The 20,607-nt window shown below is 42.6% G+C and overlaps 3 protein-coding genes across 3 annotated transcripts in view; 2 read left to right on the top strand and 1 right to left on the bottom strand.

Moving 5' to 3' along the window:
* BCO1 (beta-carotene oxygenase 1) overlaps positions 1–8,775 on the bottom strand; it is a 71,618-nt gene extending 62,843 nt beyond the window's left edge. Inside the window, exon 1 of the mRNA XM_064159989.1 lies at positions 8,714–8,775. The gene's annotated coding sequence lies outside the window, so the exon portion shown is untranslated. The remainder of the gene's footprint in view (positions 1–8,713) is intronic.
* LOC135184335 (polycystin-1-like protein 2) overlaps positions 1–11,069 on the top strand; it is a 45,556-nt gene extending 34,487 nt beyond the window's left edge. The window contains exons 34-43 of the mRNA XM_064159987.1: positions 43–183; positions 856–1,041; positions 1,833–2,160; positions 3,327–3,460; positions 4,330–4,457; positions 4,804–4,964; positions 5,910–6,120; positions 7,490–7,591; positions 8,730–8,861; positions 10,586–11,069. Of these exons, the coding sequence (XP_064016057.1) occupies positions 43–183; positions 856–1,041; positions 1,833–2,160; positions 3,327–3,460; positions 4,330–4,457; positions 4,804–4,964; positions 5,910–6,120; positions 7,490–7,591; positions 8,730–8,861; positions 10,586–10,696 (1,634 nt within the window). The 3' untranslated portion in view covers positions 10,697–11,069. The remainder of the gene's footprint in view (positions 1–42; positions 184–855; positions 1,042–1,832; positions 2,161–3,326; positions 3,461–4,329; positions 4,458–4,803; positions 4,965–5,909; positions 6,121–7,489; positions 7,592–8,729; positions 8,862–10,585) is intronic.
* A 168-nt stretch (positions 11,070–11,237) lies between these two features.
* GCSH (glycine cleavage system protein H) lies at positions 11,238–19,066 on the top strand. Its single transcript, XM_064159986.1, has 5 exons — positions 11,238–11,382; positions 15,304–15,383; positions 16,588–16,651; positions 18,228–18,359; positions 18,937–19,066. The coding sequence occupies exons 1-5, from the start codon at positions 11,250–11,252 to the stop codon at positions 19,032–19,034; spliced, it is 507 nt and encodes a 168-aa protein (XP_064016056.1). The 5' UTR covers positions 11,238–11,249; the 3' UTR covers positions 19,035–19,066.
* Positions 19,067–20,607: the final 1,541 nt, after the last annotated feature.

Here is a 20,607-nt window from a genome sequence, read left to right as displayed (position 1 = left end):
GATCTGCTGACTAACTGCAGGGTTTGTTGCTCTCATTCACAGGTGATTCAAATCCTCTCTTTGGAACCCGACGGGACAGTAAAAGCAACATTTACCAGCCACCCCCTGCAGCTGATGTGGAGAAAATGAAAATCAGCTACATGAAGGAGCAGAAAGCATTTGCCCTCATCAGAGAAATCCTGAGTATTATCCATATGTAGATCATCTTGTTTTATTTAATAGTATTCATCAGTATTTGTGCATCTGTGAAAATACTGTTCTCCTGGGTGAAAAAGCTTTGGCACATCTTTAGCTTTCTGCTAAAGACAGGCTGCCCGGTGGCAGCTGGAGCTGCAAGGAGGTGGGAATGCCAGCTGGAGAGAACAGTGTGGCTATTGCTTGATTTTAGAGTAAAGAAACTCATTAGAAACACATTAGAGAGGGTAGAAGGAGGAGGCCAATAGTTGATTCAAGTTGAAATTAGGAGAGCAGATGGAAGCTATGTTTCTAGAAGCAGATAGTATCTACTGCTGGTGTTTTATAGCCCATTTTATTTCCTCTAAAAACAATAGGAGAAATTACCTCAGCTTTACTTGGAACAGCCTTAGACTACTCAGTTGATTTAGAGCTGTCATGATTATTGTGCTCAGCCATCCTTCTACTCGTTTTCTCAACTGCCACCCATGTTCCAAATATGAAATGCTTTAATTGTAGCACATGGAAGTAGCTGGTGTAAATTCATTAGCACTGGCCAGAGTCTCACAGAGCATATTCTGAACCTGATAGGTCACAGCAGCAATAATCACTCATGCAATCTCCTTTGAACAGAAGTGTCAATTCCGAGCTCACACATGCTGTCTCTTGTTTCTTTTCCAGCCTATCTGGGCTTTTTATGGATGCTGTTGCTGGTTGCCTATGGGCAGAGAGACCCCAATTCCTACTACTTAAACAAACACCTTGAGAACAGCTTTACAGATGGATTCCATGATGTCTACAGTTACCACGACTTTTTCACATGGGCAAACACTACCTTAGTCAAAAATCTATATGGATCATATAAAGGTACAGAACCCATTGTTTCACTTCAGCTTGCCAGATGCTAAGCCACCTCTCTGTTTGACCAAAAAGACTGTGAGTGCATAAGACTTGGTGTGGATTCTTATCTTAGGAATACTAGTGGATAACAAAACCCCCACAGCTTGACCTCAGGTGCCCTGGTATTTTCCTCATCTTTAACCCAAAAGTTCTGCACTGTAATTGTACATTTTTCACATTTTACATTACTTATTCCAAATATTCAGATAGGTGTCTCAGATTTACAGGACTTTAGTCCCACTGCTCACTAGAAGCATGGCAGATAGGTGGCACTAGAAAGCTTTTGCTCTCTTGGCATCATGGCTTAGGTCACCAGGAAGGCTAATTATGCACTTCACCGTGTTTCTGTTTAGAACAACCACTCAAAAATGTGACCCATTTTCCAGCTCACGTTTAAGAGTAATTATTGAAATACAGTAGCAGAATTGTTCATTGGACATGACAGGCACTGACCAACTGTAGCCAAGTGAACACTGAACACAGCTACTCTGCTGTTGGACTTGAAGCAAGTCCCTTTTCATCTCCAGGCCTCAATTTACTTCTGCATAAAATACAGATGAATAATGATACTGAATTCTGCTATCTGTGGAACTGTGTTATCTAAGAAGTCAGCTCAATCCACATGAGGGATTGATTTTCATTACTGTTTTGTTTCCATGGCAAAATATGAATGCATCAGTGAATCATAAACGAGCTGAAGAAGTATTACAGTAGCTCTGTCATAGTGCCAGTGCTGCTCTTTTCCATCTCCTCTTTAGGATTCGTTACAGATGGCAATTCCAAGCTGGTGGGCAGTGCTCGAATTCGCCAAGTAAGAGTGAAAGGAGACTCCTGCCCTATTTCCCCCAAACTCCAGCACGTGGTCCAGGAGTGCCACGCTCCATATTCCCTGCAATCAGAAGACATGTCAGATTATGGGGAACACTGGAATACTTCAGTCTTCAGTAACTCCTCAGACATGAGCTCAGCATGGCAGTATCAGAGCCAGGCCAAACTGAGAGGGCAGCCCACCTGGGGCAAACTTGCCATCTACAGGGGAGGGGGATACGTGATTCACCTGGGAACTGATCCTAAGAATGCCTCCAGGTACCACTTGTGTTCCTGTGCATTAGTCGTGTCTGCCATGGTGTCAGTGATGCTCTTTCCTCTGCTCCACTTAAGATTCATTTCAGAATGTATCCTGAGTTTCCCTACTGTGCATTGTGCTGAATATTGTAGGTGTTTCTGTTATGACATCATTGTAGTTTATCATCTTGCTCTGTGCTAGGCAACAACTAGGATCTGAAATTAGTACCTTTTTCTCTTAACATAGGTGAGGTAAAAGATCAGATATCCAAGGCACCACAGGTTTAGCACTGGGTAATATCTGGTACTGATTCTTCAGAAGAGCCAAAAGAAAACTTACCACCTAGATCAATAGTACAAATATCTCCCATCCCCAGTCTTGACAGACCAGATGTCCTCTTGAACATTTTCATCTGGTTTACTCTTTCTCTATGAAAATATCCAAACACTCTGCATGACACCATCTCTAGCACAGCAGAAAAAGATCTGGGAGTGCTGGTGGACAAGTTCACCACGAGCCAGCAATGTGCCCTCACAGCCAAGAGGCCAATGGTAATCCAGGGTGTATTAAAGAAAAGCATGTCTGCCAAGTTGAGGGAAGTTCCCCTGCCTCTCTACCCTGCCCTGGTGAGGCCACACCTGGAGTGCTATGTCCAGTTTTGGGCTCCCCAGGTCAAGAGAGACAGGAAACTACTAGAGAGAGTCCAACAGAGACCCACAAGGGTGGTTAGGGCACCTAAGCATCTCTATTATGAGGAGAGACTGAGAGACTTGGGGCTCTTTAGCCTAGAAAAGGGAAGACCAAAAGGGGATCTTGTAAATGCACATAAATGCCTAAAGAGTGGAAGACATGAGGATGGGGCAGAGCTGTTTTCAGTGGTGCCAGTGATAAGACAAGGGGCAATGAGTACAAATAAGAACACAGTAGGTTTCATTTGAGCTTAAAGAGAAACTTCTTTGCTGTGAAGATGACAAATAACCAGAACAGGCTGCTTAGAGAGGTTGTGGAGTCTCCTTCTCTGGAGACTTTTGAGACCCATCTGGACACATTTCTGTGCAGCCTGATGTAGCTGAATCTGTGTTAGAAGGGAGGTTGGACTTGGTGATCTCCAGAGGTCTCTTTCAATCCCTACCATTCTGTGATTCTTTCCTACATGAGTTAGATTACATTATGCATTTTTTGGCAGAATTCTCCAGTACCTTTTCAACAATGTCTGGCTGGACACCTTCACAAGAGCAGTGTTTGTTGAATTTACAGTCTACAATGCCAACGTGAACCTGTTCTGCATCATAAGCCTGATGTTTGAAACCAACGCTTTAGGTGAGAACCTCTTTAGGTTACACATCTCTTAAGAGAACAAGCAATGTACCTGCAGATTTACATGCTGTCAGTATTTTCCTGGTTCTGTAGTCAGTAAACAGAAATAAATCTAACCATGACAGAATCAATACAAGATTTATAAACCCTTCAGGGAAAAAATGTAGCATCACAGCCATAGTGACCACTGTGGAATGTCTCATGTTTGCTTATGTTGAGGTCATCTGCTGATGAAGAAAATGTGGCACTGAAACATGATTTCCAGGATTCACACAAGAGGAACAATAAAAAATTGTGTTGCCTAATATTTTCAGCTAATATTAAGACCAAAAGTACAAATAGCAGAATCTGCCTTTTTCATTCCAAAAGACTTCTGTTATATAGCCATGTAACCATGTAATACATCATCAGGATACAACAAAAAAAGCAGTGAAACTAGATTCTGCTTTGAAGACCAGAGAAAAACATTTAATAGAAGCAGTAGCCTCCCTCAGATCTGTCCCAGCATTGGAAAATGCTCAAATCAGACCACAAAATTAAGCTAATTTTCTTCTTAGAATGAGATTCAGATTTAGATTTCCAGCTCCTCCTGCTATATCTCTGCATTTGTAGTCCAATCCAAACTCAGCCCTGCTGGGATTAATCTCATACAATCAGACAAGAGAGCATTAGCCCTCTAAAAGCCATTAACTGCCTGAAATCCCTATTTGAGGACAATTTCAAAGCACACTCAAAAGGCTACTCACGTTGGATCCAGTCTCCCATTGATGTGAATGTGAGTACAGAAGTCTTACTGGTGAACTAAATTGTTTGAATGAAAACAGCCAGATGCAATTGTTAGAGCACTGTGGTGAACTTTGTTTGTTTTTCAGGGGCCTTCATCACAAGCTCAGAGCTGCAAAGTGTCCGGCTTTACCCATACACCAACAGCCTCCACATCTTTGTTGTGGCAGCAGAAGTCATTTATTTCCTCTTTATTGTGTACTACATGGTGGTACAGGTGAGAGTCAAAGGAAAGCTCAGCTGGCAGCATCATCTCTTGCCTAGGTTTTGTTTCATTTACAAAAACTTTAGGACTGGATTTGATTTTAGTAGTGCTGCTGCTGCTGACTAACACCAGAGGAAGACTGAATCAGACACAGTATCTGTATTAAATAACAAAAAGCTGACGTTTTATTTGTCTTCAGTGCTTCTTTTGAGAGAGATAATGAGAAATTAGTGCAAGACATAGTTTTATTGATGTGCACTTGTCTGCTTCATTGCAGAGAAAACAGCCCCAGTCTTTAGAGGTGTGTTGTGTGATACGGAATCACAAACCTGAAACAGTAAAACTCTTCTTTTCGCAGGGAAAACTGGTGAAGACTCTGAAATGGAGATACTTCCACAGCAAGTGGAATCTCCTGGAAATGGCCATCATTGTGATCAGCTGGAGTGCACTGTCAGTCTTTGTTAAACGGACAATCCTGGGGACCCGAGACATCAGCTACTACCAGGAACACAAAGAGGAGTAAGTACTAACCTTAGTTAGTGCATACTCTCTTGCTGCAGCTTGTGCAGAAACTAATCTTGTGTTTCCTCTTCTCACAGAGCAGCTTGTTTGTGCTAGACAATGCTACCCTATATGGCTACAGTGATGAACCACATTAGTATTTCAGGGCTGTGTCAACAATAGGATTTTATTCTGGTTGCTCTCATAAAACCCAGCATATCTGAGCACCAAGTTCCCCAGTCTAGCTGCTAGTTCCTTATCTGCATCACCCTCTTCTGAATCAACAAGCCTTTTTGCTAAAGAGCATCTATCCAGATAGAATTGTAGAATCATAGAAGGAATAAGGTTGGAAGAGACCTCCAAGACCATCCAGTCCAACCTATCATTCAGCCCTGTCCAATCAACTAGACGGTGGCACTAAGTGCCTCAGCCAGGCTTTGCTTGAACACCTCCAGGGAAGGTGACTCTACCACCTCCCTGGGCAGCCCATTCCAGTGTCAATCACTCTCTCTGTGAAGAACTTCCCCCTAACATCCAGGCTAGGCCTCCCCAGGCACACCTTGAGACTGTGTCCCCTTGTTCTGTACATAATCTGATAGCACATAATCTGCCTCATTCTTTGCTGTAAAAAAAAAAAATAGACCAGAGGACAATAATGTCTTAATTCATACAGAATGGAAAATAACATGTGTCCAAAAAAAAGTCATACAGCAAATGGTCACAGAGTCACAGGATGATTCAGGGAGGGAGGGACCCCACTTCTAGCTAAAGCTGATAATGAATCCTCAGCCATATAGACGGGCGCTTTTTCTGGGCATGCAGCAGAAGTACAGGCAGGAACATTCAAGTAAGAACTCAGTTTAGGTCTCCACTGAAAACAAGGACACAGTGTGTGAGCACACTCATTTCTGCACTTCAGAGGCTCCTGTGTGCAGTGTCTATTACATCTTTTCTCTTTTTCAGCTGTGTAAGCTTTAACGAAACAGCAAGAGCTGATGCAGTTCTTGGCTACCTGATTGCATTCCTAGTGCTCCTCTCCACAGTGAAACTGTGGCATCTCCTGAGGCTCAACCCTAAACTCAACCTGATCACTTCAGCTCTGAGGAGGGCATGGGGTGATATCTCTGGTTTCATCACTGTTATCGTAATCATGTTCCTCGCCTACTCCATCGCTGTGAGTACAACTGTGGTTCCTGTGGTCTGCAATCTGCATCCAGGTATTGTCAGGTTAAGTGAATTATTTCTGAATGCTGAAAGCAGCAAAGCTTTGAAATGTGAAACAGAATAAAGCTGCCTAACTAATTCTTAGTTAGCAGCCCAGAGCCCAGTTCTTCAGTATGAATGAAAGAGAAGTTAAAATACCCACGTGACTGTCCTTTGCAAACTGAAAAGTCAAAACCTAAGACAGAAAAATACAACCCTGACCCTCAGTGTGTAATAGATGTGACAAAGAAAAAGGTACAGGGAAGCAGTTTTCTGGATGAAGCTGAAATTGAGGAAGAGTGCAGCAAGTGCCATTTTCTGTTTGCCTCCTTTTTGAGCAGGAAATCAATTCTTTTTTTCCTGTCTATTATAGGAATACCATGCAAAGGAAATGGTAGTTTCATTCTAATGAGATTATAGAACCATTGGATTGCAACTTGTTCTGCGTATTTACTGTCTTAGCTGAAATGTTGTGTGTAACTCTTCTGGCAGAGTGATGTGAGAGACCTCAACTGCAAAAATCCCTTGAAAAGTGGAAACATCCGAGGCAAAATCAAACTGTCACAGGCCAGCCCTGTGATGAATGTGTCCTGCTGCAGTCTCAAAGTGCTCAGTTTCACACCCCTTAGTTCTCCCTTTCTCAAACTGAGTAGCTTTAGTAGCCGAGTAGCCACTATTGTGGCTACAGACTTAGCAAGTAAAGTGCCTGATGAGATCAGTTCTACAACTCTCCCTCCTGCCACATCATGAAGTTGCTGGAGCTGTGACAGAAAGTCAGAAATATGTATGTAGGGATGGAGAAAAAGGTGAGACTGCAGCTTCCCTCTAGACATAGTGGGCCCACAAGATACAAACGAAGAAAAGAGCACCTTGGTTGCTGAGTGCAAACAAGCACTTTGCCTACTGGGAAGGATCTGTGAGCTCAAAGGCAAGTCTGTGACTGATTCATCCAGGCAATTACACAGGGATGTCTGCTACTTAGAGGTGGTCTAAATTAATTTCCTGATGTTGTCATGTATTTGCAGGGTTTTGACATTATCTGTCAGCAAGCTGAGCAGACTCAAGACATTCTCACATGTAGAATAAAAGGGTTTAGAGCTAAACACAGTCAGAAACTGTGAGTTCATTTCTTAGCTTTAGGTTAGTTTCCTGTGACTTTGTCTGGGGTTTCCCCCTGTTTGTAAAGAAACAAACAGAAAAGAGCCCCAAACAACCCAAAACACAAAAAGGCTTCAAGGCTCTGAGAGTGCTAGGAGAGCTTTCTCCGAACACCAGTCATTAGCTGGTTTTGCAGCAAGAGCTCTGATCACGACCAAAGATTTGCCTTCTTCCCTCTGCAGACAAACTTGATATTTGGCTGGAAGCTCTACTCCTACAAAACTCTCTTTGACTCAGCAGAGACCATGGTCAGCCTTCAGCTGGGAATCTTCAACTATGAGGAGGTACCACCTCTAATTTTGAAAAGCTTATTACTATGTAACTAGTATCTCAGCTAACAAATATGATTTAAAGTAGCAAACAGAAAAGATTTTCAGTTGGTGCTAGACACTAATTTTGCAAGCTCCACACCTTCCTAAAGCAGAAACCTTTTGTCATCCAGAAAAAAACACCAAGTGGGATATATTTTACACCCCATTTTGACTATCAGTGGACTCATAATGAGCTTTTCATGGAGAAAGGTGCTCACATTTTGACTAGATATGTCACTTATTATCTACAGAATGTTTTGAACAGTTTCCTTAGAAAGCTACAGGCAGAAATGTAAAGAGCAATGTCCTGCTTTGGTTCTGACCACACTCCCATCAGCTTCCCAAGAAAGGCAAGGCCTTCCACAAGAGAATTCTGTTACATTTGGGTTTATTATTCTTAACTTCCTCCTTAAGTTCTTTGAAATATTACAATATGCTTTGAGCAAGCTCTTTGTGGATTAAGCTTCATGTGACTCTGAAGTCCTCCCTGGTGGATGTGTTTAGACCACAGATTCAACAGGGTATGGGTAGCTTTGAAGATCAGTAGTAACTGAGCTCAAAGTTTTTTACCTCTGTATTCTACTCATGTTGTTAATCATGAAAATATATTCCTGCATTACATCTTACATGGCAATGAATGGTTTGGAGTCTTAGAGAACCCTTAGTTTCTGTGTGTCCCTAACAGCCTGACCAGGCTTCTTTGTAAAGCACAAAAGAAAACAAAAGCACACAGAGATTTCATCAATACTTTGCAAGCTGCAGCATGATAGATCTTCAGCTCTTTTATGGATAAACAGGTCTCCAGGCCTGCCAAACTTCATCAGAAAATTCCCTACTCTTACAATCAAATTCAAGTACTTAAAACGCCCCAAGATTGCTCATATTCATGTATCATACATACATGCTATCATCTTTACATCATACCATGACAGGAAAATGTCTAAAGCAGAAAATGTATATATTTATGTACCATACATATAGCATAGTGAATTAGCCAGGAGGATTTTCAGACATAAACTCCCCACTGTGTCTCGACTGCTCCTATGCATGGTTTGTTTGTTTGTTTGTTTATACAATCAAAATATGATGTCTTACCTTATGAATGTTACAGGTCTTGGACTACAATCCAATTTTAGGCTCCCTCTTAATTGGATCCTGCATAATTTTCATGACATTTGTGGTACTGAATCTGTTCATCTCAGTGATCCTGGTTGCTTTCGGTGAGGAGCAGAAGCACCACCAGGTGTGTTCATCTAAGATCTCTTGCCATTTTGAACATGTACTGTGCAGTGCTTATTCGTGATTCAGGTATTCCACCACTGGACCAAAGCAATGTAAACTCATTCCAACTTTTAAGAAGTCAACATATTTTCATGAAGTACACTTTAGGTCTTCCAGATTTGTGCTGTCCATTCCTCTTCAGGTGACTCCATATTCAGATTTAGTAAAAGATCTGATTTGTAGGCTTCTAAATCCAGCAAAAATCTTAACATTTGTGCCCCAGCTCCATTGAAATCAGCGCAAAAAAAACTGCTACTGAAGTCCACAAGGACTTTAGAGCTCTTTTAAAACATGTCACTGTAAAAGCCTGACCTATCCAAGCTATTGATGGGATGGCACAAAATTCAGTTTATTACTCCAGTACTGTCTGATATGCATCTATGTTTTAAATTAAGTCAAGGGAAACAAAGTCCACAAGGACTTTAGAGCTCTTTTAAAACATGTGACTGTAAAAGCCTGACCTATTCAAGCTATTGATGGGATGGCACAAAATTCAGTTTATTACTCCAGTACTGTCTGATATGCATCTATGTCTTAAATTAAGTCAAGGGAAATAAAACCAAAAGATATGGTCAATAGAAAACAGGAGATATTTAATTTCTCTCTCTCTCTTCTTTTTTCCTCGAGAAATGATGGGTAGCTACTACCCCTAGTTGTAGGGAATCTGACAATTGAACTCCAGGCTTCTGTAGCAACATTTCAATGGGCTTTGACAGAGCCAAAATGTAATCTGTGACGCTCATGCTTACCCATGCTCATCTGGGACTTTTGTCTTGATAAAAACGCCGGCATAGTGTTTTGCTTTGGCAGTTAATCATACTCTTCTTTTGTCATCTAACTGAAATCCTTAAATACTCGGCTTATTATTAAACTGACACCATTTAACAGTGTAGGGCTGCAGATACTGCGCTGGTGCTCTAACGAGGACCGTTGATGAGGGCTTTGTGGTGTAAAGCTGGTTCCTTTGTATAAGAAAGGGATGCCCGTTAAGGATCAGAGTCTTGAAGAGAAGCCCAAAGATCGCTGATGCCAGGCTTGTGCTGGAAATTCCCGCCCAAATAAAAGGCTGTAACAAGACGGCTAAGGGCATCAAGACCTAAAGAAATAAGAACTCGGTGTCAGCAGATGAAACTTTTATCAGTAAACAGTAAAGATGTAAACCGTTGCAAATTATAATCCTAATGAGTGAACTTCACTCATTAACATCTCATTATAACACCGCCACACACACCCTCTGGAGTTGAGAAGCCTACAAGACCTACCCCTCAGAGCATGCGCTATTAGTTTTGTAGATGCTGTTGCTTTAACTGAAGGTGAAGAAGAGGTAAACCAACCAAGAAGAGGTAAAACAATACCTCTAGATAGGCAAAGGTCGGAGAGGCCTCTTAAGCGGAACCCTATAAACGTGTAAAACTCTAAGTAAGTAGAGCTGGCTCTATGGCACAGCCCCGAGCTCCCGGCTCTGTGCAAACCTGAGCCCAACAAACCAGCCCAGCCGCCCTGTGTGCATTGGCTATCGCACACCGAGCCAATGATCCCGCTCTTGCGGTGGAACTGAAGTGAAAGCTGACCTATTTCACCTCAGTTAAACAGATTTTTCTTTCCCGACCTTCTCTGGCTTCAGCTGAGACTGTATCCACCTCCAGTTCATGCATCCCAGTAATTCACTTCTCGCTGTTATTTCAGGCTTCAGAAGAAGAGGAGATTGTTGATCTAATGCTAATGAAACTTTTCAGTTTCTTCGGGATTAAATGCAAGAAGGAAGAGAAGCCAGTCACCAACGATGGACTGGAATAAGCCGTCATGGACTGAGCGATAACCACACTGCTAAGTTACTTCGTAGGGGCGAGAATTAAACTACCAGCTGCAGCGGCTAGACGTAGGTGCTCACAGCTTCTGATTAAAATGCATTCAACCGACTGCTGCTGACGTTATTTTGAAGCATTGGCTATGAAAAGAGGCTAAAGCTGAGATGGAGCGTCTCACCTGAGCTTTCTGTAGACTTAGGAGTGCTATTTAATAAACAGTGAGCGTTTGTCGCACCGTCTGGCCAAACCCGCTCGCTTCCCGCACAGCAAGCGCCGCGGAAAGATGGCGGCCCCCGAGCACCGCCTTCTGCCCCCTCCAGCCCCAGCGGCCTGCCGGCGCGGAGCACTTGTGCTCCCCTCACTGCCACACAGCTCCTCAGAGCCCGCACAGCCCTGCCAGGCACAGTGCCGCACGCCGAGGGCAGCCGGGCAGCCGCCCCGCCCGCCCGCCCGCGGCAACGGCCGCCCCGGACGACGCCCCCAGCGAGGCGGGAGCGCGGCGCGGCGCCGCCCGCTCGCTCGCCCGCCCGCCCCCGGCAAAGATGGCGTGGCGATCGCTGCGGCGGGTCGGGCCGGTCCTGGCGCCGCGCTGCCCGCGCCTCTCGCCGCAGCTGCCGCTGCCACTGCGGCTGCCCGCGGCCCGGAGGCTGGCCACCAGCTCGCTGGTGCTGTCCGGTGAGTGGCGGCCGGGGGGCAGCGGGAAGGAAGCCTGCGCGGGAGCGGCCCAGTTTTGTGAGGGGTCGTCGCTTCCCCTCTGTCAGGGCTACCAGGGAGGGGAGGGTGGGTTGCTGCTGCTGCTGCTGCTGCCGCCTCCGGGACGGACCTCGACTGTGCGCAGCCCGCTGAGTAGCGGTGCCTGCCACCACCGATAGGGTTGGAGTCACCTCCTTGCGCGGTGCCCGGAGCAGCCCCCAAGTTTGAACGTCCGCCTGCCGGACTCCAGTGTACAGAGGTGCTTCGGGGTGAGGCACGTCCACTGTTGCAGCTGCCAGTGAGGCTCGGAAGGGCAGGGCCAGGGGCAGCAGTGGGATGCTGCGGCATCCCTTTGTCGCGCCGGTCTCGGATGGGTCCCTTCCCGCCGCTGGTGCAGTTATCCACATGAGAATCGGGGAACAGCCTGTCAAGATGGCTGAAACCATGCATGGACTGATAGCTGTGGGGGGCAAGAAGAACCTCCTTGCTTTTGGCAGCGGGCGTTGCACCTGCCCCTTGGCCTGGTGCTGACACTCTCCATGAGGAGCTAGTTCAACTCCTTCGACTGGCAGAGAACTTTTAACCTCCTCTCCACAGTTTGTTAGCAAAGTGAGCAAGTCCCCTCCCGTCCCCAGCTGCAGGTTGCACTGAGTGGGCCGAGTGTGGAGACAAGGAGCTTGACAAAACCAGCCGAGAGCTTTTCCTGGGATGGTTCTGCAGAGACGGCCTGTGAGCTCCAAGGAGCAGCAGCACAGAAAGGGACAAACCAGGGGGGATGGAGGAGACAGGCTCACAGCGGTTAGACTGGCGTGGGAAACCTCGCCAGATTTCCCGGCCCGTGGGGCTGTTCAGGCTAAAGAAGTTGGCCTCTGCCTCCCGGCTCCTGTGCAGGATAGCGGCAGAAGTGGTCAAACAGGAGGTGGACTTATGCACCGGGGCTTGATGTGGTTTTGCACTTCATGTAGTTAATTCCAAAAGTATCTCTTCTGTCAAAGCTCTTTTCGAGTAAAAGTTAGCCAGAGCAGTCTGAAAAACAGACTCTGTGGCACTGCAGCAAACAGAAGTGTTGAAAGAGGAGGAAAATAGGCCATAAAATAATGACTGCCACTAAAAGGAGGTCATGAACTTCCTTCCAGATAGCCTTTTAACCTATTTGACTCCTTTCTGCTGCAAGTGAAAGAAACGATAGTTATTAATCATTACTTGCAAGTTGAGTCAAGATTTAGGCTTTTTTCTCTATTCTAGTGGCTCAGTGTACCCACTCTTTTCCATAGATATAACCTGAAGCAATACCATAAGATAATGCCTTTGGTTTAGGTAGATTAAGAAACTTTCCATGCCTTTTTCATAGAATCATAGAATCATAGAATCAATCAAGTTGGAAGAGACCTCCAAGATCATCCAGTCCAACCTAGCACCCAGCCTTATCCAATCAACTAGACCATGGCACTAAGTGCCTCATCCAGGCTTTTCTTGAAGACCCCCAGGGACGGTGCCTCCACCACCTCCCTGGGCAGCCCATTCCAATGGCAAATCACTCTCTCTGTGAAGAACTTCCTCCTAATATCCAGCCTATGCCTACCCTGGCACAACTTGAGACTGTGTCCCCTTGTTCTATTGCTGGTTGCCTGGGAGAAGAGGCCACCCCCCACCTGGCTACAATGCCCCTTCAGGTAGTTGTAGACAGTAATAAGATCACCCCTGAGCCTCCTCTTCTCCAGGCTGTGGGGTTTTTTTCACTCTTCAGGTGTATATTTCTGAAATATTTCATAGAGGTAGGCTAGACTGGATGAAAACCTGAATTCAGGATGTGCTACTTAGGCTAAAACCAAAGTTATGAGGAAATGAATGACACTAGAGCAAAAGTAGCTGCTCCTCTGGAAAAAGAGTGTGCACAGAAGTCCAAGTGTGCTCTGAGATTTCATATTCCTTTCATTTAATTTCTTTCATGGGCTGATCACAAACTCGAAGTTCAAATTTGGAGATTACTTATTAACTATTTTTAATTTGACCTTCGCTTTATTTGCAGGGGGGTTCATTGCCTGGTTAGAATTGCCCATTTTTCACTTTTTTTTCGGTCCCACAAGAAGTTTATGTCCTCTTCTAACATTTTACTGCCCAGTTCCAAACTGATTGTGGAAATCTTCCGTTTTTCTTTCTTTTTATCACCTTGCTTCATAAGCAAACCTTACACAGTACTACTGCCCTATATTAACCATACTGGATGGCTTCTTTGTCATGTGTGGCGTCACAAACGTTCAGCTTGGTTTGAGCCTCTCTGCCATTCTCTCTTCTCACGGTTCATTACTCATTTCCAATGGGTTTAATGTTTTGACCTAAAATGATTAAAGACATTTGATTTCTTCTGTTCATTAGAACCTGTCCCAAGAGATTTTTGTAGGTATAAATAATGCTAGCTGGAATTCTCAGGGGAGGGTTGAGTGATAATTACTGAGGAAATACTTCATCTTTGTGTTTTACTCAAAATCCTGTGTGTATTGTACTTGCAAAAACATGCATTGCTCTGCCACAGTATATGAAACTGAGGCCATCCTCAAAGACAAACCATTTTATCTGAGATTTGCTTCTCCTGCATGTGTCCAGGCATAAATAAGAGGATCACTACATCTGGAACAGCTTAAAATATGACTGACAGACAGTGGAAAGATTTTAACAGGCCTGCAGTAAGAAGTTCTGTTTTCCTTCATGTGCAAGTCTGGAAAATACACAGAGATCTGCAGAAGTGTAGTTTGTCAGTGTGGATGTAAGGAGTCCAGCCCAGAGGAGAGGAGAACTTTGAACTCAGAAGGAGGGTCCAGCTACACTACTCCAGCACTAATCACACAGAGAGTGCTGTTTAAGAAGTTACCTTCTCCAGCTTCTAAACATCCCTTTCTTGACTGGATGCGTGCTACAAGTGAACATTCAACTTTAATTATTTTTAAAAAGGGAGAGAGAAGAAAAGAAAATGTCTGTGGAGAGGCTATGGAAGTGAGAAAACAGAGAAGGTACCCTGAAAATGCTCAGAGTAAGAAAAGTTGTAGGTAAAATGTGAGCAAGTTTCTCCATAAGACTTTATAGAAACATCTGCTTCTAATAAAAGCTAGTGCAAGCTGCCCTGAGTCTTACAGGTCTAAAAGACATGTATCCTTGTAAGGCTGGTGTGAAAATCTTAACAGGGTCTTAAATGCCTATTTTAAAACTATAGGGAACAACCCCTTTGTTCTTCTCATGGTAACACTATTACAGAGAACACTTTCTCTTTAAGTAACAGTAGCTGGTATGAATCACCTTATTGATTTGCCCTGCATTAATTTGCCTTAATTTCACATAGATCTGTGACAACATTTAACAGGGAGTAATAGGCACCGTGAGAGATGTCAGGGGAAGGGAATCAGCCACTTGAGGTTGCAACTTTTTTTGTTTCAACTGATGGCTCTGTGTAAGTATTCTGAGACGCTGTAATGCTGACACTGGTTCCAATATGTCATTAACTGACCTTGCAGGATTAATGAAGTGGTTGTCAGAACCACTATATATGTTTGAAAAGTCACTATGCTACCACAAAAACTCACAACTATGAGTAAAGTATACATATGTGCTTTAGATTCAGACTTTTGTAGGAAGTGGAACTACTCTTTTGCTCTTAAGCATTGTCCACTTCTAGATGATCACACAGGTACCAGTAATACTCTCAGCAGAACACCTAGTGAGCTGCCACTGTGTCACTAAGCATGTCACAAGCTCAACAAAATGCTTCTGTAAGTTTTATGTGTTGGTTTAAAATATTTTCCAGCAAACCCAAATAAAAGCTGAGTTATAAAGACACAACAAAGCACAGTTTAAGCCTGCAAATGTGTAAATGTCACTTATTTCTGAAATACCAAGTTTGTTTCATTGCAGCCCGCAAATACACAGACAAGCATGAATGGATAACAGTTGAGAATGGCATTGGAACAGTAGGAATCAGCAATTTTGCACAGGTATTGATCCCTCCTCCGTCACCCAAGCCTGCAATGTTTGCTGAAATGTACCTGCTCTCGTCCTTGCTCTTTGGACAGTTACTGGGTTTTATTGTTCTAATTGCATATGCTATGGAATGAGCCTGAGTTTTGGACTTGGAGCTACCCCATTAGATGTAAAGTGAATGCTGCTTCAGCATTCTGGTAGCTTCTTAATCACTTCAGTTTGAGCTTATGGAAAGCTGAATTTGATGACATATGTAATGCTTCAGCAGAACTTAAAACCTTTATTACTTCTGGCTATGTGCAGAGGATATCGTGCACGTTTTAGGCCAGATTTCCCTTGAATATGAAAACACTGCAATCCCTCTGGCTAAAGAGCAACAGTGAGTAGCAACACAACATGGCATATACTTCAGACTCTAGGACAGGAATTAGTTTGGATTATTTTGTTTGGGTTTGTTCTCATGCAAGTACTTGATCTGCAGTAGTTCTAGGCAGATTCAAGACAGAGATTCACTGTTTGTGAAGACTAAGATCTAGCGTGAGAAGTTATCAATGAAGTGGAATTAATGTTTCTTAGGACAAACAGCAGTTTCCTGTAATCCCAGCTTCCTGCAGGTATCACTAAACTCTGTAATACCACATGGCTCTTGTGAGACTGGGAACATTGTCTGTGAAGAGGCTGAAGATTGTTCTGGTTGAGATGATTCTTATGATGATGAGGCTCCTTGTTAAGTCAGTAATGACAAACTGTATGCTAACAGCTCTGGAGTTGTCCCTGTCTCTGGGGAGGAATTATTGCATGTTCTATCAAACTACACTGGAAGTAAATCCTCTGCTTTGTGACCAAAAAAAAAGATAATTCCTCAGATCATTGGAACTTTGTCCTTTAAAATGTTTGTTACTCAGTCTAGAGCAAAGAAGATCAGCAGATGTTATTTCACATTCTGCCTGAAGAGATCTGTGTATAAACCTTGTAACTCAGCCTGAGAGTTGTTAACACTAATAGATAAACAATTGTGTGGCATTTGAGGAATAATAGCAAACCAGGTTTTTTCCACATTAAATGTTAAAGAAGGCTAAAATATACAGTCCTCAAAGAATGAGAACTACATTTAGAGACAGAGATTATTTATGTATAGATTCTAAATTTACTGTATCAGATCTAGCCTGTATATAGCTTCTTTAATGAATGCTTTGATGCTTTTGTTTTTCTGTAAAGGAAGCATTAGGAGACGTTGTTTACTGTAGTCTTCCAGAAGTTGGGACAAAATTGAGTAAAAATGGTAAGTTTCAGCTCTAATTTATAATTAATTATTCTATTCATCCCACTCTCACTTTGCAAAGATAAATGAAGGGAACTTTATGTTCATTAATGCCACTATAAATCTTCCTGACGCAGAATAAATCTGAGTATCTCTACAAGAGGCAGCTTTAATTTCAAATTCTCACTGTCAGGCCATTCATGGTAGCAGAAAATACCTGCTTATTAAACTGTGAAGACATTCATTTAAAAATTAAATGATTGAAATATTTTTGGTGATAATTTAACCTCTCCTGTCTTTTAAAAATGTTTATATTTTGGTTTGGACTCCCTTATTTGTATGGCTAGTTTGTAACTGCTGGTAGGTGTTTCATGAGTTGCACAATGTAAAACATTCAACTGATCAAATGAATGTAGTTATTTTTTTCCTGAGAATACACAGACTGTAATTTTGGGGTATCAGCTGTAATCACAGGCTTTTGCTTATTGGTGACACGCATACAAATGGTTACATTCTTCAGCATTCAGTTATTTTCCACGTTAAAGAAGGGTGACCATTAATAGGATAGAAAGGAAAATGTGAGATAGAAAGGAACAGCTCCTCGTGGGGTAGAAAGCAAAAGCCTGCTTCTGTATTTACATGGATAGCTGCCCTATTAGTGTATGAATAAAAGATTGCATTTAGCCTCAGATGGTGCAGAGAAAGAATGTGCATTCCTGAGGCAAAGTAGCAGGCCTTTCTGTTGCCATCCTTTCTGTGGAACACGTCTGTATTGAACTGTTCGGCCAAATCTATTGCATCACCTTGAATAGTGGAGGATAGACAAAAGGTCTCTTTAGAGTTTTAATGAACCAACTTTGACCTTTGTTTTATCTGAAGCAATTTAATTTCTATTTGGTTCTCTGTTCGATCTGTCCTGGCCTTAGTCTAACTTCCAGCTTTCCCAGAACACATTCTCTGATTCCTGTTGCTGATGTCTATCTACTCTTCTGACAGCTCCATCTTCCTCCAGCATCTGCCTTGTTTGCTTGCAACTTGGAGTTGCTCTGGACTATCATTGCTCCAGACACCATTTCCCTAACTGCCTGCAAAAGAGAAACAAGGGAAGAGCAGCTGGGTGATTCTAGTGTGGTGCCTCAGAATACTAATGTGCGTGTTCCAGGGAGTGCTAATGTAACACTTGGTAGTGTTTCCGAAGGAAAAGCTGGGATGCCTGAGATTGTGACTACTTTGTAACCAAATTCTGTTAAAAATGTTGAAATTGTAGCTAACAGGCATATTTTGGTGTCTAGAGCCTACTTGCTGTAGGGCTTTTGCCAAAGCATTAGCCCAATGTAAGAAGTTTCTGTCCCTCCTATAGTAGCCCACTAGCTGGTGTTATGCATGTTGCCCACAATAATTCAGGTGCATAAACATCAAATTCTATACTAATGGGCGTTGTCCTAAAGTTGGTGACTTCAGTCTCTTTGACAGTTTTCCTTGCTCAAGATCAAAACCCTTCTTCAACGGCTAGGTCATCACCAGAATGTCTGATTGAAAAACCTAAAGTACTTTGTATTTCCCTCTTAAAAGTGTTCAATCACATTTTGTGTTCCAGATGAGTTTGGTGCTTTGGAAAGTGTGAAAGCTGCTAGTGAACTCTACTCTCCTCTCACAGGAGAAGTGACTGAGGTTAATGCTGCCCTTGCAGATAATCCAGGGCTCGTCAATAAATCTTGTTATCAAGATGGTAAGTTGACAATTTTTATCTTTCAGCAATGAATGCCACCTGGATTCTGGCTACCACAAATAGATCTGCAGCTCCCAGTTATTCCAGTTTAATGGTGTGAGGGCTTAAATGGAATTTATTGGCTATAAATCAAGTCCAATACAATTTATCTTGAAAGTATTACTGTAGTCTTGCCTCTGCTGACAGCTGTTTTATAGCGTGTTCTTTGCAGGCATAGACTATGGCTGTATTTAAAGCTCTTCCCTTGATTGCATTTCTCTTTCTTGATCTTACTGGTAACAGTAAAATGCTAGGAGGTCAGGCTTTTCTACTCTTCCTAGACAGCATTTCCTTAATGCCACTGTCAGAGACAGACCAGTTGTTTGTTTTAGTACTGACTCAAAAGGGCCACTTCTTACAACAGGCTGGGGGTTTTAAACTTTTTAGAGTATTAAAACATTGTTTTGCTTCCACAAGAAAGCCTGTTGATGAATGCTCCAGGGTTTGTGTGTCTACTGGGAACACTTTTCTCAGGCAGCAACACAAATTAATCATTCTTGTAGGATGTTAGCAACTGTTTTTAATTTCCTAACTCCAGGTTGGCTTATCAAGATGACTTTGGAAAACCCTGCTGAACTTGATGAACTGATGAACGAAGATGCCTATGAGAAGTACATAAAATCCATTGAGGACTGAGCTGGAACAATTAAATAAATCCATAAAAAATGTTGGTGTAGTTTGTCATCAATTGGTGAAGTGCAGAATATGCATTTTTTTGGCACCCTGAAAAATACCACTCACAATCATATACATACAAGGCCATAAATAATTGCAGTGATAAAAAAATCTTCATACCTCTGAGGGTTTTTAATTGAGTTTTCTGATTTATGTAACTTCAGGGTGTTAGCTATAATATTTTTGGATACTGTAAATGCATTTGATAAAGTACATGCTTTCCAAGATTCATTTGACAATCAAATTTAGTAACAGCAGCCTTAATGTGGTAAATCTGTAGTAGGAGTATGACTGTTTGCATAACCTGGAGTACAGCTTCCCCTGAAACACTTCTGTTGCTCTCAAGGTACTGGAAGGCAGCGTCTCCCTAAACTCCTGATGTGTTTCCTAATTATGGCTGTGAAGATGACACCAAAAAAAGAAATCACATAAACTACCTCTTTGCATGATTTTTACTTCTCTGCAGAATGTATTAATCCTTTTGTTTTCCTTCTTCATTTTATTATGGAATCAAATAGTCTGCCCTTGAGGCAGAAGGTGTCTGAGTTCTGGTTTATATGCTTTCTTAGTATGCAAAACTCGTGCAGTGATAGTTTAGCAGGGTTCTACAGTGGGTTATTTAGGCTGTACTTTTTTAATCTGTTAAATAATATGGCACAAGTAGTTAAGGAATTCTACATTTTGGGCCTGGCAATTGTGATGATGTCAGGAAAGTAGCTATGAAAATGGTGTGATCAGCAGTAGTTTGACATAGAATGTAGCATGTGTGTCTGCCTTTAAGATTAAGTGAGCATGCTGCTGTAATGCTATCAGAGGAATGAAACTAAATGAAACAAGCTTCTGCTTTGCAAACCAGTAAACTTAAAGCAGCTGGTTCCATTAGACTTAATATTTAACGAGTCCAAAATGTGCACTCACCCTTAGATGTCACATCAACTTTGAGGCTGAGTTGTACAGGTCTGCACTTTAGGAGAATGTAACAGTACAGCACAGTTTTAGTCTAAATTTCATTGACCCATGCTTTTAAAAAAGGGGGATTAGAAGCTAAGCACAGCACAGGAATGAAAATCAAGTACTATGTAAGTTAGTGTAAGAGGAAGCAGGGGAATATTTAATTGATGCAAGATGACAAAGGCAAAATTCATATTCCTTTGGAACTTCTTTTCTAAAGCACAACCTGTGTAAAGGGCAGAAATACACTGCAGGTTATGCAGGATCCTTTCTAACGTATGAAAATGGAGGGCTTTCTTTTATGATCTGAAGGGATGTCAAAGTATTTGGTGTGGTTTTGAAATCCCAGGAGCTGATTTTTCCTACACAAGTCCCAGATAAAAGCCCTGCCGAGAGGCAGACTTACTGTGTGTTTAAGATAAAACCGCCTTCTCCATAGGAGTTAAACTGCATAGTAACCGAGAGGAAAGACTGTGTTTGACTGTTCCAGAGGAGTCCTAGCTTGGCAGTGGTTGATAAACTAAAGGCTCCAGCAAATTCACTCTAAGTGCTTTAAAATTCGTCAGTACTTATCCATTATTCA

Source organism: Pogoniulus pusillus, chromosome 20, assembly GCF_015220805.1.
Source record: "Pogoniulus pusillus isolate bPogPus1 chromosome 20, bPogPus1.pri, whole genome shotgun sequence".
Lineage (NCBI taxonomy): Eukaryota > Metazoa > Chordata > Aves > Piciformes > Lybiidae > Pogoniulus > Pogoniulus pusillus.
This window is presented reverse-complemented; position numbering and strand designations above follow the sequence as displayed.

Excerpts from the sequence above, each read along its gene's own strand:
- GCSH (XM_064159986.1), top strand. The coding sequence starts at position 11,250 with ATGGCGTGGCGATCGCTGCGGCGGGTCGGGCCGGTCCTGGCGCCGCGC. Across the intron at positions 11,383-15,303 it reads CAGCTCGCTGGTGCTGTCCG|CCCGCAAATACACAGACAAG; the intron begins GTGAGTGGCGGC and ends GTTTCATTGCAG. Across the intron at positions 16,652-18,227 it reads GACAAAATTGAGTAAAAATG|ATGAGTTTGGTGCTTTGGAA; the intron begins GTAAGTTTCAGC and ends TTTGTGTTCCAG.